We start from the raw sequence: 18,025 nt of genomic DNA on the forward strand, positions 1-18,025 counted from the left end.
AAACTCACACAACAGACTCACACATAAATGCACATACACACACCTGGGCTTAGCCTAAGAGGAAAGCCTCTGCTGCCCCAGCGCTCCCATTCTGTTACACAGCGCTCTGGTGAGGGGAGTGTGGTTATGCTTGGACTGAGATCAATAATGAGCAGAGAACAAATCATCCTAAGGAAAACAGTAAACATCTGTTTTGAGACTTGGCCACCTCTCGTTGGCAACGTCAGGCTAACTTCAACAAGGCTGGTCTTCCATGAGCGAGTGAAGGAAAATAAAAACAAACCTTGACGTAGGGCTCGCTTAAGTGTCTTGTAATATGTCTAAACAGAATGATTTGGTCGTTTCTCAGACTGGCAGGTGAACGTCAGTGGTCATCGTGGTATTTAGAGCCCTTGAAAATATTGGTTGTTGAAAGATTACCTGCGACAGGACCATGTCTGTACAAGTCCTTGTGTCAGCTATGTGATTTGTACACTGATGATGACGTTTTGATTACCAGACCACATGCATTCAAATAAAAGTAATATCTTTTAAATAAGGTTGAGGACCAGCATGCTCCATGTATCTTACTATTATTATGGCCTCTGTCTAGAAGTGGACCTTAAGACACACATTGCGCCCTGTTACTATGGGGTTTCTGGTTCAAGCTCTGTCCTGACTTTTCTGTCTCAATGGCCACAATAACGTTGAATGTTAATCTCACCAAACAGAATATGCCCCCCTCCTCCCTCCCCTAACAGGCCCATAGCCGAAGCCTTCGCTGTCTGCCTTGTTAGTGGGGATCTGACTGGGTTGCCATGATGGCCGACTCCCTCCTGCCGCACCTATGGGTAGCGGTGTGGTGATAGACTTTGCAGCTTTGCCCCTCTGCTCTCTCAATCTCAGCATCCAGCCACAGGGGAGCCTGCGATCTGGCAACCGCCAACGTTTCTACAGGTCTGAGTGTGCTCTCCCCTGGTCCCGATGCTCTTGATGGCTTTTCCAGCAGGAAGACGGAGCTTAACGTTTGGAGGGGACCGCTGGCCGGCCAGCGTCTGTGTGAGGTAGCCCCGGCAGAGGGTCCTATCACTAGGGCTTAGATTGCGCCACGTACGACTTGTTCAAGAAGGAGCCGTGTTCATATTTCTTACAGACGTGGTGACACTTGACAAGGCAGAAAGTGAAAGCAAAAGGAATCTGCCAGGATAACTTTTCCTGTTCCTCTTCCTGCTCAGCCAACAGAGGTATCTACACCCTGTTACCACGGTTATAGCTGAAGAATATTGTGACGAATCACTACACCAGGTCATTAAGTCTTGAGCATGTTTTCACTACAAAAAACTAGCATTGAATTGAACACATGGACTAAATGGCATGTAGATTATTCTGTGATCTGCTCTCCTAACCACAGGTTCCCATCAAGTCAAAGACAAATAGGGAGTGCTTGTATTCGTCCTGTTTCACACATGTACAAGTGTGTGGTGTGAAATAGAAATGTGTTTTTTGCATATCCTACTCCCCCCGAGTCACCCTCGGAGAGGGGGGTGACGGCCAGGTCCCCATAAACCACCTGCACAACAAAGCCCTCACCTTTCCTGTACACATCCTGCGGACTGTCATGTCCACACCGGGAGTCACTGATGCAGTAGCCCGACCCTACTCCCAGATCATAGTCCCAACATCTACCTCAGGAGACCTGGGTTTGGGTTAGTCATTATGCAGAGGTAGAACACAAAAACATTGTGATACAATAGCCATCGCCATGGCGATTGACGTCAGCCACGTGTGTCCATCCCAGATGAAAGGCACGGCGGCATGGGAGGCCTTTCCCCATGGAACGTGGCTGGTGTAGAAGCTAGCCTGCGAATGACATCCGTTCCTCTCAATTGATTGCTTCCTGTGTCCCTGAACGCCGTGTGATCATTTTTTTTCTTCAAATTCCCAGAAAACATATGTACTGTTGTAAGACTTCCTCAGGGATATGCTTCATGTTCAAGTAATCATCAAGAAGCTGTGCTGCGAGTTTAAATATTTAAAACAACTGTGGCTCTGCTGGCACATAAGTGGTGTACCTTAACTAATCAATTTGTTCAGCGTAGGCCTGCTGTGGATAAAAAAAAATCTGTATTATTGCAACATAACCAGGAAACAACTGTACCTGCTGAAGATGATCCTGACCTTATTTCAGTGTTTTGTAAAGCTTAGCCCAGGAAAGAAAATAATATGCTCAAAAATTCTCACATGTTCCCAAAACCCAGTTACTGATTTAATATGGCCTGCTGTTCTCATTGAAACTCTCCAATGCGATCCACAGCTGTGAAGTAAGAGATCTATTGTGGTCAGGTTAACCAGGTTGTTTTGATCAACATATCATTTCTAAGCAAAGGTTTAACAACTGTGGATGGTGGGAACATGGTGTATCACAAGATAGCAGCTTCTTCTCAACTCAATAAAAAAATGTAACTAGAAAAAGTGTTTCATACTCCGTAAAGACAGACAGCTGAGTAGGTCTTCTTCAACTTCGATAGACAGAAATCTGACTGTGCCATTTATTTGGTCCTCACTCTCCTCTCTTTAAGTCTCCCAATCAGTCTCTCTTTCAGTCTCCCAATCAGTCTCTCTTTCAGTCTCCCAATCAGTCTCTTCCAGTCTTTCACCAAACCACCTGTCGACTACTGCACTCTCGAGCACTAACTAAAGGAAATTAGGAAAATAAACAGACCATTAATATGCTTTTCCTTTGACAGCCTATACTGTATAGCTGGCCTGGCAAGTTGCCCACTGTCAACAATGGGTAACTGATAGGCACTGGAACTATGAGCCCTTCGGTAGTAGAGGCGTGCGTAAAAGTGTCAGCTGCAATTTAGTCACATTTACCACCAGTATGACATGTTGAGATAAAGCTGTTGGGATATATTGTGAAATGTGGTTTCTTGGGTAGCGACAGAGCACCAATGGGAGATTCGACTCTCGACGTTATTTATCATGTGTGGAAGTCAAAGAAAATAATATTGTATATTATTTTTCACCTTCTGTTAGCTATAAAGGCGTAGGTTTCATTGGCAAGGAGGGGTTGGAATGTGATAGGGTGGCAAGAGCGTCAGCTCTGGGTCGTTGGGGTGTATATTATACAGCTCTCTTCTGATCAAAAATCTCTATTATAAACTGGGTGGTTCGAGTACTGAATGCTGATTGGCTGACAACCGTGTTATATCAGACGGTATACTACAGGTATGACAAGGCATTTATTTTCACTGCTCTAATTACGTTGGTAACCAGTTTATAATAGCAATAAGGCACCTCAGAGATTTGTGGATATGGCAAATATACAACAGATAAGGGCTGTATCCAGGCACTCCGCGTTGCATTGTGTGTAAGAACAATCCTTAGCCGTGGTATATTGGCCATATATCATACCCCCTCAGGCTTAATTGCTTAAATTAACAGTTCTGTGTGTAACATTTCAAAGCATACTGAAACATCCTGCCAAGAATTGATATGTAAGCACAATGGACAAGGTGAGATGTAGAATTCAAACAAATATGTCACGACTTGAGACTTGTTGGTGGTGGTGGTGGTGGTGGTGATGGTGGTGGTGGTGATGGTGGTGATGGTGGTGATGGTGATGGTGGTTATGGTGATGGTGATGGTGGTGAACGTGAAGATGAAGTTGGTGGTGATTGTGATGGTGTTGGTGGTGATGGTGGTGGTAGTGATGGTGTCGAGGGTGATGGTGAAGGTGGTGGTGATGGTGGCGGTTGTGATGGTGATGGTGGTGATGGTGGTTATGGTGGTGGTGATGGTGATGGTGGTGAACATGAAGGTGAAGGTGGTGGTGATGGTGGTGTGGTGGTGGTGGTGGTGGTGGTGGTGGTGGTGATGGCGGTGGTGGTGGTGGTGGTGGATGGTGGTGGTGGTGGTTATGGGGTGGTGGTGGTTATGGGGTGGTGGTGGTTGTGTAGTTTTGATGGTGGTGGTGGTGATGGTGGTGGTTATGGTGGTGGTGATGTTAGTGGTGGGGATGGTGGTGGGGGTGGTGGTGGTGGTGATGGTGGTGGTGATGGTGGTGAAGGTGGTGATGATGGTGGATGAAGTGGTGGTGGTGGTGGTGGTGATGGCGGTGGTGAAGGTGGTGGTGGATGGTGGTGAAGGTGAAGGTAAAGGTGGTGGTGGTTATGGTGGTGGTGGTGTTGGTGGTGGTTATGGTGGTGGTAGTGGTGATGTTAGTGGTGGTGATGGTGGTGGGGGTGATGGTGGTGGTGATGGTGGTGTTGGTGATGGTGGTGGTGGTGGTGGCGGTGGTGGTGGTGGTGATGGTGATGATGGTGATGGTGGTGTGTGTGGGGAGGGGGTGTCACTCAGCCCTATAATTTTGTAGATCTTGCGCTCTACGCCTCATCAAATTGGGTCACTACTCAAGCATTTTATGAAGCCGTTCTGACCGGGAGGCATGCTTGGGTTTTAAGGGCCTTATTTCAGTGTTTTGTAAAGCTTAGCCCAGGAAAGCCCAGGAAAGTAAATAATATGCAAAAATATATATTTATCTCTCACATGTTCCAAAAACCCACTTACTGATTTAATATGGCCTGCTTTTCTCATTTTGCATTTTGAATCTGAAATGTTCTCATTATAGACCGAGACTTGAAAGTGAAACTCTCCAATGCAATCCACAGCTGTGAAGTAAGAGATCTATTGTGGTCAGGTTAACCAGGTTGTTTTGATCAACATATCATTTCTAAGCAAAGGTTTAACAACTGTGGATGGTGGGAACATGGTGTATCACAAGATAGCAGCTTCTTCTCAACTCAATAAAAAAATGTAACTAGAAAAAGTGTTTCATACTCCGTAAAGACAGACAGCTGAGTAGGTCTTCTTCAACTTCGATAGACAGAAATCTGACTGTGCCATTTATTTGGTCCTCACTCTCCTCTCTTTCAGTCTCCCAATCAGTCTCTTTTTCAGTCTCCCAATCAGTCTCTCTTTCAGTCTCCCAATCAGTCTCTCTTTCAGTCTCCCAATCAGTCTCTTTTTCAGTCTCCCAATCAGTCTCTCTTTCAGTCTCCCAATCAGTCTCTCTTTCAGTCTCCCAATCAGTCTCTTCCAGTCTTTCACCAAACCACCTGTCGTCTACTGCACTCTCGAGCACTAACTAAAAGGCAATTAGGAAAATAAACAGACCATTAATATGCTTTTCCTTTGACAGCCTATACTGTATAGCTGGCCTGGCAAGTTGCCCACTGTCAACAATGGGTAACTGATAGGCACTGGAACTATGAGCCCTTCGGTAGTAGAGGCGTGCGTAAAAGTGTCAGCTGCAATTTAGTCACATTTACCACCAGTATGACATGTTGAGATAAAGCTGTTGGGATATATTGTGAAATGTGGTTTCTTGGGTAGCGACAGAGCACCAATGGGAGATTCGACTCTCGACGTTATTTATCATGTGTGGAAGTCAAAGAAAATAATATTGTATATTATTTTTCACCTGCTGTTAGCTATAAAGGCGTAGGTTTCATTGGCAAGGAGGGGTTGGAATGTGATAGGGTGGCAAGAGCGTCAGCTCTGGGTCGTTGGGGTGTATATTATACAGCTCTCTTCTGATCAAAAATCTCTATTATAAACTGGGTGATTCAAGTCCTGAATGTTGATTGGCTGACAGCCGTGTTATATCAGACGGTATACTACAGGTATGACAAGGCATTTATTTTCACTGCTCTAATTACGTTGGTAACCAGTTTATAATAGCAATAAGGCACCTCAGAGATTTGTGGATATGGCAAATATACAACAGATAAGGGCTGTATCCAGGCACTCCGCGTTGCATTGTGCGTAAGAACAATCCTTAGCCGTGGTATATTGGCCATATATCATACCCCCTCAGGCTTAATTGCTTAAATTAACAGTTCTGTGTGTAACATTTCAAAGCATACTGAAACATCCTGCCAAGAATTGATATGTAAGCACAATGGAGAAGGTGAGATGTAGAATTCAAACAAATATGTCACGACTTGAGACTTGTTGGTGGTGATGGTGGTGGTGGTGATGGTGATGGTGATGGTGGTGGTGGTGGTTATGGTGGTGATGGTGGTGGTGATGGTGATGGTGGTGGTGGTGGTGGTGGTGGTTATGGTGGTGGTGGTGGTTATGGTGGTGGTGGTGGTTATGGTGGTGGGGGTGATGGTGGTGATGGTGGTGGTGATGAACGTGAAGGTGAAGTTGGTGGTGATTGTGGTGGTGTTGGTGGTGATGGTGGTGGTGATGGTGGTGAGGGTGATGGTGAAGGTGGTGGTGATGGTGGCAGTTGTGATGGTGATGGTGGTTATGGTGGTGGAACATGAAGGTGAAGATGGTGGTGATGGTGGTGGTGGTGGTGGTTATGGTGGTGGTGGTGAAGGTGGTGGTGATGGTGGTGGTGGTGGATGGTGGTGATGAAGGTGATGATGATGGTGGATGTGGTGGTGATGGTGATGGCGGTGGTGGTGATGATGGTGGTGAAGATGAAGGTGGTGATGGTGGTGGTGGTGATAGTGGTGGTTATGGTGATGTGGTGGTGATGGTGGTGGTGGTTGTGGTGATGGTGATAGTGGTGGTTATGGTGATGTGGTGGTGATGGTGGTGGTGGTTGTGGTGATGGTGATGGTGGTGGTTATGGTGATGGTGGTGATAGTGATGGTGGTTGTGGTGGTGATGATGGTGGTGGTGATGGTGATGGTGGGGTTGGTGATGGTGGTGGTGGTGGATGGTGGGGTTGGTGATGGTGATGGTGGTGGTGATGGTGATGGTGGGGTTGGTGATGGTGATGGTGATGGTGGTGGTGATGGTGATGGTGGGGTTGGTGATGGTGATGGTGATGGTGGTGGTGGTGGATGGTGGTGAAGGTGAAGGTGGTGGTGGTTGTGATGTTTTGATGGTGGTGGTGGTGTTGGTTATGGTGGTTATGGTGGTGGTAGTGGTGATGTTAGTGGTGGTGATGGTGGTGGGGGTGGTGGTGGTGGTGATGGTGGTGTTGGTGATGGCGGTGGTGGTGGTGGTGGTGGTGATGGTGATGATGGTGATGGTGGTGTGTGTGGGGAGGGGGTGTCACTCAGCCCTATAATTTTGTAGATCTTGCGCTCTACGCCTCATCAAATTGGGTCACTACTCAAGCATTTTATGAAGCCGTTCTGACCGGGAGGCATGCTTGGGTTTTAAGGGCCTTATTTCAGTGTTTTGTAAAGCTTAGCCCAGGAAAGCCCAGGAAAGTAAATAATATGCAAAAAAAATAATAATAATAATATATATATAAATATATATATCTCACATGTTCCAAAAACCCACTTACTGATTTAATATGGCCTGCTTTTCTCATTGTGCATTTTGAATCTGAAATGTTCTCATTATAGACCGAGACTTGAAAGTGAAACTCTCCAATGCAATCCACAGCTGTGAAGTAAGAGATCTATTGTGGTCAAGTTAACCAGGTTGTTTTGATCAACATATCATTTCTAAGCAAAGGTTTAACAACTGTGGATGGTGGGAACATGGTGTATCACAAGATAGCAGCTTCTTCTCAACTCAATAACCTTTTTAAAATAGAAAAAGTGTTTCATACTCCGTAAAGACAGACAGCTGAGTAGGTCTTCAACTTATATTCTTCAACTTTGGTAGACAGAAATCTGACTGTGCCATTAATTTGGTCCTCACTCTCCTTCTCTCTTTAAGTCTCAAAATCAGTCTCTCTTTTGGTCTCCCAATCCGTCTCTCTTTCAGTCTCTCTTTCAGTCTCCCAATCAGTCTCTTTCAGTCTTTCACCATTCCACCTGTCGACTACTGCACTCTCGAGCACAAACTAAAGGAAATTAGGAAAATAAACAGACCATTAATCTGCTTTTCCTATGACAGCCTATACTGTATAGCTGGCCTGGCAAGCTGCCCACTGTCAACAATGGGTAACCAGTAGGCACTGGAACTATGTGCTTGGAATGTGATAGGGTGGCAAGAGCGTCAGCTCTGGGTCGTTGGGGTGTATATTATACAGCTCTCTTCTGATCAAAAATCTCTATTATAAACTGGGTGATTCAAGTCCTGAATGCTGATTGGCTGATAGCCGTGGTATATCCGACGGTATACCACTGGTATGACAAGACATTTATTTTTACTGCTCTAATTACGTTGGTAACCAGTTTATAATAGCAATAAGGCACCTCAGGGGGTTGTGGTATATGGCCAATATACCACGGTTAAGGGCTGTATCCAGGCACTCCACCTTGCGATGTGTCTAAGAACAGCCCTTAGCCGTGGTATATTGGCCATATACCACACCCCCTTGGGCTTTATTGCTTAAATAAACACTTCTGTGTGTAACATTTCAAAGCATACTGAAACCACCTGCCAAGAAATGATATGTAAGGACAATGGACAAGATGAGTTGTAGAATTCAAACAAATATGTAATGTGTGTGGGGGGTGTCACTCAGCCCTATCGCTTTGTTCGATTTTGCACTCTACACCTCAACAAATTGGGTCACTACTCAAGCATTTTATGAAGCCGTTCTGAATGGGAGGCATGCTTGGGTTTTAAGGGCAGCGATTGAAGTTCAACTCTAGTCAGCCTTGAGGCGAAAGTGTCATTGGGGACAGTCTGTTGGGCTCAGTCCACAGAAGGAATTTTAATGGTCACTCTGGGAATGGCAAAGCAGAGTCCATCCCTTGAAACAGGTCACCTCCCAGCCAGTGACCCCCAGTTTAACCAAACCCAGAACACTATGTAAACACCTCGTCCAACAGTAGCATGGCTGAAAGCGGCCTTTTTTTTTTTTTACACTGTAGACCGGTGGTTCACAAATGTTTTTGGAGCTGTCATCCATCTAAACGCTTAAGTACCTTTCTGTTACCGTCATCCTAGAAAACAAGACCAATGTTTTTGACTAGGAATGGATCGGAATCTAATAACCAAAAAGTTATTAACTATGATGATACGGCACAGAGATCAATTGTATGTCTATGGCACACCGTAAAACTTTTCTATCATTGTCATATCATATGACATGGCTAAAGCACAAACAGCACTGGAGCACTATTGGCTTGAGTATGTGCATCTGTTGCCTAGGTTAAAATAATCCCAGGTGCCTGCATTGCACTGTGAGTCAATGAAGTCTTTCTGTGACAGGGTGGAAATAGTTTGTCCAGCCAAAGACTTGTCAGTCCTGGGAGGCAGCGCACGAAATACCTTGGGAATGGAGCTCAGATTTACAGCGCTGTAACCATTGCACAGCACTACAGTCCCCAAGGGAAGGATCACATAGCCTCAGTAATAAATTGGATTAATTAATACGTTTCTATGTCCTCATTCTCAGGCATCATTTCCAGTGGTGATGAAGAGGAAGGCAATTTTTACTCATATCTGACCATCAGTCTATTAATCATCCTATCCGAGTATGAGCTAACACCTCAGTCAGAAGTGTAATCCGTAAAGGTCACAGATGTTTTATTTTGTTGTAATGGTAAAGTCCCTTTCCACAGTGTTAAGAATGTAGGTTTTTTTTCTCACAGATTTCTCTGGGAATTTATGAAACCTGCGCACCAAGGGGCCAAGTTTGTTCCAGTAGTTGGACAGAGCTAGGTGTGAGGGAAAGTTGTGCTGGCTACCAAGGAGTTGCAGTCGACCGGAACTCGCCAAAGACCATTTGAAAGTGACTAATTCGTTTTTTAAAGACCTCTTGGAGGTTAAATGTGTGTCCCCTAAATTAGGCTACTGACCACTGTCATGCTGAGGTTTGTACAATTTTAATGGGACTACTTGGATATTGTTGGCAGGGTTATTTAAAAACTATTCTACTGTATATCATGAGAAAATAAACTATAGTTCCCACAAAAGAGTCAACTTCAAAGAGTTCTCACAATGGAAGACTATGCAAAACAATCAATCTTATGGACAGCCCTTTGTCTGAAAGTCCTCCACTTCACACAATCATCTGTAACCATCTAATCTTACAAGTGACCCAGCTTAACAAACCAACATGCATCTCTAATTCGATTTGAATCATATCCATATAACATCTATACGGAGAAGGCGTATACCAAGTCTTTTTTATAAATTATCAATGTGACTGGAGAAACAAATGTGGTACATTTCCTCAAAATGGTATTCCATTGTTAGATGTATTGAAATGGCTCAGGAGAAGGAAGGCCTCTCATTTCATTTGCTGTTCTCACATAAAAATAATTCTCCTCTGAATTATTTTCAGTTGCCTCCCACGACAGTATCGATAAATATAGCATGGCATAGACAGTACAACACAGTAGCCTCAGCAACAATACTGTGAAATACATCAGCCCAGCTGGACTGATGCTTGAAATAACGAGCATGACGACGATGCACCAGACTCTCACCTGACAAATATGTCCCTTAAATACACAATTGAAAAGACTTTCATTGAAATAAGTTAATGCATGTATACCTAGGCCTATCCAGAACATTAAAATGTTGCGTAGATACATAACATATGTAGGTCTTTAGCTCGTTAAAATACTGTAAATGTTATTAAACCAAACAGGGGGAGCTGTAAGACCGCGTTGGGACCTCATCAGCTAGTAGGTGGTTAGCTGAGGTAGACACAGACAAGCTTAAATGAATGAATAAATGAAATACAACCAACAGCAAAAAATGTACCAAACAAAAATCATCTAGCAGTAGATATAAAAAATAATATATTTGACACAAGTATGTCTACCTTCATATACACACTACCGTTCAAAGGTTTGGGGTCACTTAGAAATGTCCTTGTTTTTGAAAGAAAAGCACAATTTTTGTTTTTTAAAATAACATCAAATTGATCAGAAATACAGTGTAGACATTGTTAATGTTGTAAATGACTATTGTAGTTGGAAACGGCAGATTTTTTTATGGAATATCTACATAGGCGTACAGATGCCCATTATCAGCAACCATCACTCCTGTGTTCCAATGGCACATTCTGTTAGCTAATCCAAGTTTATCATTTTAAAAGGCTAATTGATCATTAGAAAACTCTTTTGCAATTATGTTAGCACAGCTGAAAACTGTTGTTCTGATTAAAGAAGAAATAAAACTGGCCTTCTTTAGAATAGTTGAGTATCTGGAGCATCAGCATTTGGGGGATTCGATTACAAGCTCAAAACTTTCTTTCTTCAGTCTATTCTTGTCTGAGAAATGAAGGCTATTCCATGCGAGAAATTGCCAAGAAACTGAAGATCTTGTACAACGCTGTTGTCACGGTTGTCGTCGATGAAGGAGGACCAAAACGCAGCAGGTATGTGTATGCTCATCTTGCTGTTTATTTACTTTCAAAATGAACGTACAAAAATAACAAAACACGACCGATCAACAAAAACAGTCTGGTAAGGCACAAGGCGAAACACAGAACAATCTCCCACAAAATACAAGACAAACACACCCAACTAATATAGGACTTCCAATCAAAGGCAACACCAAACAGCTGCCTTCAATTGGAAGTCCAACCCCAATTAACTCAACATAGAACCAGACACACTAGACTCAACATAGAAATACCTAAACATAAACCAAAACCCGGAAATACTAAAGCAAACACCCTTTTAACAAACACACCACCCCGAACCACATAAAACGAATACCCTCTGCCACGTCCTGACCAAACTACAATACCAATTAACCCTTATACTGGCCAGGACGTGACAGTACCCCCCCCTTAAAGGTGCTAACCCCGGAAGCACCTTAAAAACAAAAAACAACAAAACCCCAAACAACCCCAAACAACAAAACAACATTCCCTCTACTAAAGGGAGGGAAGGGAGGGTGGCTGCCGTCAACGACGGCACTGTGCTACACCCCCCCTCCCCAACCCACCTATATCTGGAGGTGGCTCTGGTTCCGGCCGTTCCAGGCAGTCGGGCCACTCCGGCAGTCCAGGGCAGTCTGGCCACTCCGGCAGTCCAGGGCAGTCTGGCCACTCCGGCAGTCCAGGGCAGTCTGGCCACTCCGGCAGTCCAGCGCAGTCTGGCCACTCCGGCAGTCCAGCGCAGTCTGGCCACTCCGGCAGTCCAGCGCAGTCTGGCCGCTCCGACGACTGTTGACTGGCGGGCAGCTCCGACGACTGTTGACTGGCGGGCAGCTCCGACGACTGTTGACTGGCGGGCAGCTCCGACGACTGTTGACTGGCGGGCAGCTCTGTTGACTGTTGACTGGCGGGCAGCTCTGTTGACTGTTGACTGGTGAGGCTGGGTTTACGCACTTGAAGCCTGGTGCGTGGTGCTGGTACTGGGCTTACCAGATTTTGAACACGCACCTCCAGGCTAGTGCGGGGAGCGGGAACAGGACGAGTCGGACTGGGTTGACGCACTTCCGGGTTCGCACGAGAGACAGGAGCTGGAAACCCAGGGCTATGGAGGCGCACAGTCGGTCTAGATCTTACCTCCTGCACAACCCGCCTTGGCTGGATGGAACTAGTAGCCCTGTACGAGCGAGGTGCTCGTACAGGGCAGACTGGGCTGTGCAGGGGCCTGGTGGTAGCCGTGCGTAGAGCGGGAGTTGGGTAGCCTGGTCCTCGGAGGCGTACCGGCGACCAGATGCGCTGCACAGGCATCCTCCTACCAGGCTGGATGCCCGCTCTAGCACGGCACCTGCGAGGGGCTGGAATAACGCGCACCGGACTGTGCATGCGTATGGGTGAGAGTGCGCTCCTCAGCGAAACATGGCGCTCTCCACCCCATACGCTCCTCCATATAACTACGGGTAGCTGGCTTCCGGCTCTTCCTATGCCTAGCCCAACTACCCGTGTGCCCCCCAAAAAAATGTCTTGGGGGTGCCTCTCGCGCTTCAACGCTAGTCGTGTTCCTCGGAAACGTTCCCGGTCCATACCAGCCTTACTCCTTTCCCCTCTCTCGCTTACCACCTGTCCCCATGGAAGGCGATCTTTTCCTGCTTGGATTTCCTCCCAAGTGTAGGAGCCTTTTCCCTCCAAGATCTCCTCCCAAGTCCATCTCTCTCGTTTGTCCAAATCGAAATTCCTCTGCTCCTTCCTCTGCTGCTTGGTCCTGGTTTGGTGGGAGATTCTGTCACGGTTGTCGTCGATGAAGGAGGACCAAAACGCAGCAGGTATGTGTATGCTCATCTTGCTGTTTATTTACTTTCAAAATGAACGTACAAAAATAACAAAACACGACCGATCAACAAAAACAGTCTGGTAAGGCACAAGGCAAAACACAGAACAATCTCCCACAAAATACAAGACAAACACACCCAACTAATATAGGACTTCCAATCAAAGGCAACACCAAACAGCTGCCTTCAATTGGAAGTCCAACCCCAATTAACTCAACATAGAAATACCTAAACATAAACCAAAACCCGGAAATACTAAATCAAACACCCTTTTAACAAACACACCACCCCGAACCACATAAAACGAATACCCTCTGCCACGTCCTGACCAAACTACAGTACTAATTAACCCTTATACTGGCCAGGACGTGACAGCTGTGTACTATTCCCTTCACAGAACAGCACAAACTGGCTCTAACCAGAATAGAAAGAGGAGTGGGAGGCCCCGGTGCACAACTGAGCAAGAGGACAAGTACATTAGAGTGTCTAGTGTGACAAAACTGCACATTTTTTATGCTTAGCAGGACAGGAAAATGGTCTAATTCACAGATGTATCAAGAGAACATAACTGGTCATCCCTACTACCTCTGATCTGGCGGACTCACTAAACACATGCTTTGTTTGTAAATTATGTCTGAGTGTTGGAGCTTGTCCAAGACAATCCGTAAATTGTTTTGGATTTGCTTAATATAAGGAATTTGAAATTATTTATACTTTTACTTATACTTTTGATACTTAAGTGTTTTGTAGTAATTACATTTACTTTTGATACATAAGTATATTTAAAACCAAATACTTTTAGACTTTTACTCAAGTAGTATTTTACTGGGTGACTTTCACTTTTTTTTACTTTTACTGAAAAGCATGACAATTGGGTACTTTTTTCACTACTGCTAATGAGGATCCTGATAAAATACCAAATCGTGTGAATTTTGAACATTTCTGGGATCTTTTATTTCAAACATGGGACAAACATTTTACATGTTGCATTTATATTTTTGTTAAGTGTATAGTACCAGTCAAAAGTTTGGACACCTACTCATTCAAGGGTTTTTCTTAATTTTTACTACTTTGAACATTGTAGAATAATAGTGAAGACATCAAACTATGAAGTAACACATATGTAATCATGTAGTAACCAAAAAAGTGTTAAACAAATAAAAATATATTTTAGATTCTTCAAAGTAGCCACCCTTTGCCTTGATGACAGCTTTGCACACTCTTGGCATTCTCTCAACCAGTTTCATGAGGAATGCTTTTCCAACAGTCTTGGAGTTCCCAGATATGCTGAGAACTTGTTGGCTGCTTTTCCTTCACTCTGTGGTCCAACTCATCCCAAACCATCTCAATTGGGTTGAGATTGGGGGATTGTGGAGGCCAGGTCATCTGATGCAGCACTCCATCACTCTCCGTGGTCAAATAGCCCTTATACAACCTGGAGGTGTGTTTTGGGTCATTGTCCTGTTTAAAAACATATGATAGTCCCACTAAGCGCAAAACTAGATGGGATGGCGTATTGCTGCAGAATGTTGTGGTAGCCATTTTTTATTTTACCTTTATTTAACTAGGCAAGTCAGTTAAGAACAAATTCTTATTTTCAATGACAGCCTAGGAACAGTGAACTGTCTGAACTGTCTTGTTTAGGGGCAGAACAACAGATTTGTACCTTGTCAGCTCAGGGATTTGATCTTGCAACCTGTCAGTTGCTAGTCCAATGCTCTAACCACTAGGCTACGCTGCCATGCTGGTTAAGTGTGCCTTCAATTCTAAATAAATCAGACAGTGTCACCAGCAAAGCACCCCTACACCATCACACATGGAGATCATCCGTTCACCTACTCTGCGTCTCACAAAGACAGCGGTTGGAACCAAAAATCAAAAATTTGGACTCATCCGACCAAAGGACAGATTTCCACCGGTCTAATGTCCATTGCTCTTGTTTCTTGGCCCAAGCAAGTCTCTTCTTCTTATTGGTGTCCTTTAGTAGTGGTTTCTTTGCAGCAATTAGACCATGAAGGCCTGATTCACAGTCTCCTCTCAACAGTTGATGTTGAGATGTGTCTGTTACTTGAACTCTGTGAAGCATGTATTTGGGCTGCAATCTGAGGTGCAGTTAACTCTAATGAATGTATCCTCTGCAGCAGAGGTAACTCTGGGTCTTCCATTCCTGTGGTGGTCCCCATGAGAGCCAGTTTCATCATAGCTCTTGATGGTTTTTGCAACTGCACTTGAAGAAACTTTCAAAGTTCTTGAAATATTCTGGATTGACTGACCTTCATGTCTTAAGGTAATGATGGACTGTCTTTTCTCTTTGCTTATTTGAGCTGTTGTTGCCATAATACAGACTTGGTATTTTACCAAATAGGGCTATCTTCTGTATACCAACCCTACCTTGTCACAAACACAACTGTTTGGCTCAAACACATTAAGAAGGAAAGAAATTCCAAATGATCTTTTACTAAGGCTCACCTGTTAATTGAAATGCATTCCAGGTGACTACCTCATGAAGCTGGTTGAGAGAATGCCAAGAGTGTGCAAAGCTGTCATCAAGGCAAAGGGTGGTTACATTGAAGTATCTCAAATATGAAATATATTTTGATTTGTTTAAAAAAAAATTGGTTACTACATGTTTCCATATGTGTTATTCATAGTTTTGATGTCTTCACTATTATTCTACAATGTAGAAAATAGTAAAAATAAAGAAAAACCCTTGAATGAGTAGGTGTGTCCACACTTTTGACTGGTACTGTCTATAGCCATTGATGTCTATCCTACTTGTGAAAGCATCTGGATTAAAACTTGTTGAAGCTTGTTTAGAAGTGTTTGAAGTGCAGCAGTGGCGCAACCCCACGCCACAGATCTCTATGTAATGTAGATTTCATCTCCACCTGTAAAACGGCTGCAGCCATTGTTTGGAGCGTCTCATCGTGCATGGGTCCTATCCAGATTCTTCAAAGGTCAGCGTTAGTGATATTCACAGACAGACCAGTGGCTCAGCAAGACGGGATCATGGCCTCCTCAGCACTGAATTGCACACATTTTATGTTGTGTTTTATTTATTGTTCGTTACTTTTTGGTAATATATTTTGCGATGCTGATTATGAAGAAGATGAACATGTCAAGCATACGTATACAGTGGATATGTTCAACGATGCTGTCCCAACCGCTCCCCACTTTGTCATGTTCTTCGCCCCTTGGTAAGCAAACGTTTTGAATAAACTCGCTGGGTAGCGTGCAGTTTGTAAAGTTATTGACAATATTTAGATGGATACCATATTTCTTTACCAACAGATTTGCAAGTTGTCAGGGGCTACAGTAACAGCTAACTTGCAGCTAGCTATCGCAGCTTTTATGCCGGCTAACTGTCTAAATAGCTAATTAGTCAGCCAAGTTGTATTATTTTTGCTACAAATGTTAACTAGGACTTGTATATAAAATGTTATCCATCATTGCATAGATGAGAAGTCATAATCTAGCTAACACACTGGCTAAAGATTTGCTAACAAACCATACGAGACCAGAACTACGCTAACGTTAGTTAGCATGTTTTGGTTGGTAATCATTAGAGCCTTGGAAACTTATGAAAGCTTGTGAACTTTCTGAAGTCACGATTAAACTTGGACTGGCCCGTCCTTTAACGTTAGTTGACACAGTCGCTAGTTACATGTGCAGTATTTTGTTGTTGTTGTGTGTATATATAATTTTTTTCCAGGCTGTTCATTTTACCGCACATTTTGTACTGTATAACAGCTAGCCTAGCTAGCTAACAGTAGTGTAGTAATGGACCATTTCAGGATGTGACCGCTTACGTGGCATGCACTGATTGACGTAACTTTGTAGACGGGCACGCACTAAAGCTGCCTAAAAATGTCCCACGTTTTTTTTTCTTTCTTCCACACAAGAAACAAATCTACTTGCTGTGTAGTAAGGCTTAATATTTTGGTGTCTTTTCTGAAATGTAAGCGTATAGACAACATTGCTGTTCTTCATCACTTCACAGGAGTGTCTTTACACCTCACCGAATACAGTTACAAGCTGACCCACACTGCACAATCTGATCAAAGAAACATAATGTGGGGATAACTTAAGTCAGACAACATAACAAGGCGGCACATTCTATTGTTATTGAAACATGAAGACCGTTAAGCATATGGAATTCAATAGGAGTGTTGAGTTGTATCAGGGGTGTCTCTTTTCCACTGAGACTGTGCTCTCTCTATTTGATGCCTAGCCTAAACAGTGTTTCCACCCCCCCAAAAAATCAGCAGTCTTGGTAGATATGTATCTCTCAGCAGTGGCAACAATGATATAGGGGGAACACTGTTAATTCCAGGCAGAACTGTGAAGCCTGTACCACCTCAGGAGAAAGACTTTGAAAGAACCTGTGCTGCGTTTTGCTTCCAGGTGTGGTCACTGTCAGAGGCTACAGGGGACATGGAACGAGATGGGGGACAAATACAACAGCATGGAGTCGCCGCCCGCCTACGTCGTAAAGGTTGACTGCACTCAGGATGTTAAGTTCTGCTCTAATGTCCACGGCATCAGGGGCTACCCCACGTAAGTACAGGGTTGTATTAATTAGGGCACACCATAGCAAAACATTTTGAAATGTTGCGCAACAGAACCGTTTCTTACTGGATTTCTTATTGGACAAGTTCATGTACTACCTTGCCATTTCATGGTGTATCTTCATTTTGCTCCCGAGTGGCGCAGCGGTCTAAGGCACTGCATCTCAGTGCCAGAGGTGTCACTACATTCCCTAGTTCGAATCCAGGCTCTATCACATCCGGCCGTGATTGGGAGACCCATAGGGCGGCGCACAATTGGCCCAGCGTCGTTCATGTTTGGCTGGGGGTAGGCTGACTTGCCTAGTTAAATAAAATAAATAAATATGCATCTTCATTTTGCCACTGGGATATGCATCTTCATTTTGCCACTGGGATATGCA

General features: G+C 44.2%; 1 protein-coding gene across 2 annotated transcripts in view; it reads left to right on the top strand.

Moving 5' to 3' along the window:
* LOC106579628 (thioredoxin domain-containing protein 5) overlaps positions 1-18,025 on the top strand; it is a 30,257-nt gene that overhangs the window by 186 nt on the left and 12,046 nt on the right. The window contains exons 1-2 of one of the 2 annotated variants that reach the window (XM_014159726.2): positions 15,974-16,274; positions 17,482-17,634. In XM_014159726.2, the coding sequence (XP_014015201.2) occupies positions 16,009-16,274; positions 17,482-17,634 (419 nt within the window). In that variant the 5' untranslated portion in view covers positions 15,974-16,008. Of the gene's footprint in view, positions 1-15,973; positions 16,275-17,481; positions 17,635-18,025 lie in introns of those variants that run through there. The other variant, XM_045702750.1, reaches the window with a different exon arrangement.

The sequence above is a fragment of the Salmo salar genome, chromosome ssa19 (genome assembly GCF_905237065.1).
Source record: "Salmo salar chromosome ssa19, Ssal_v3.1, whole genome shotgun sequence".
NCBI classification, from domain to species: Eukaryota; Metazoa; Chordata; class Actinopteri; order Salmoniformes; family Salmonidae; genus Salmo; species Salmo salar.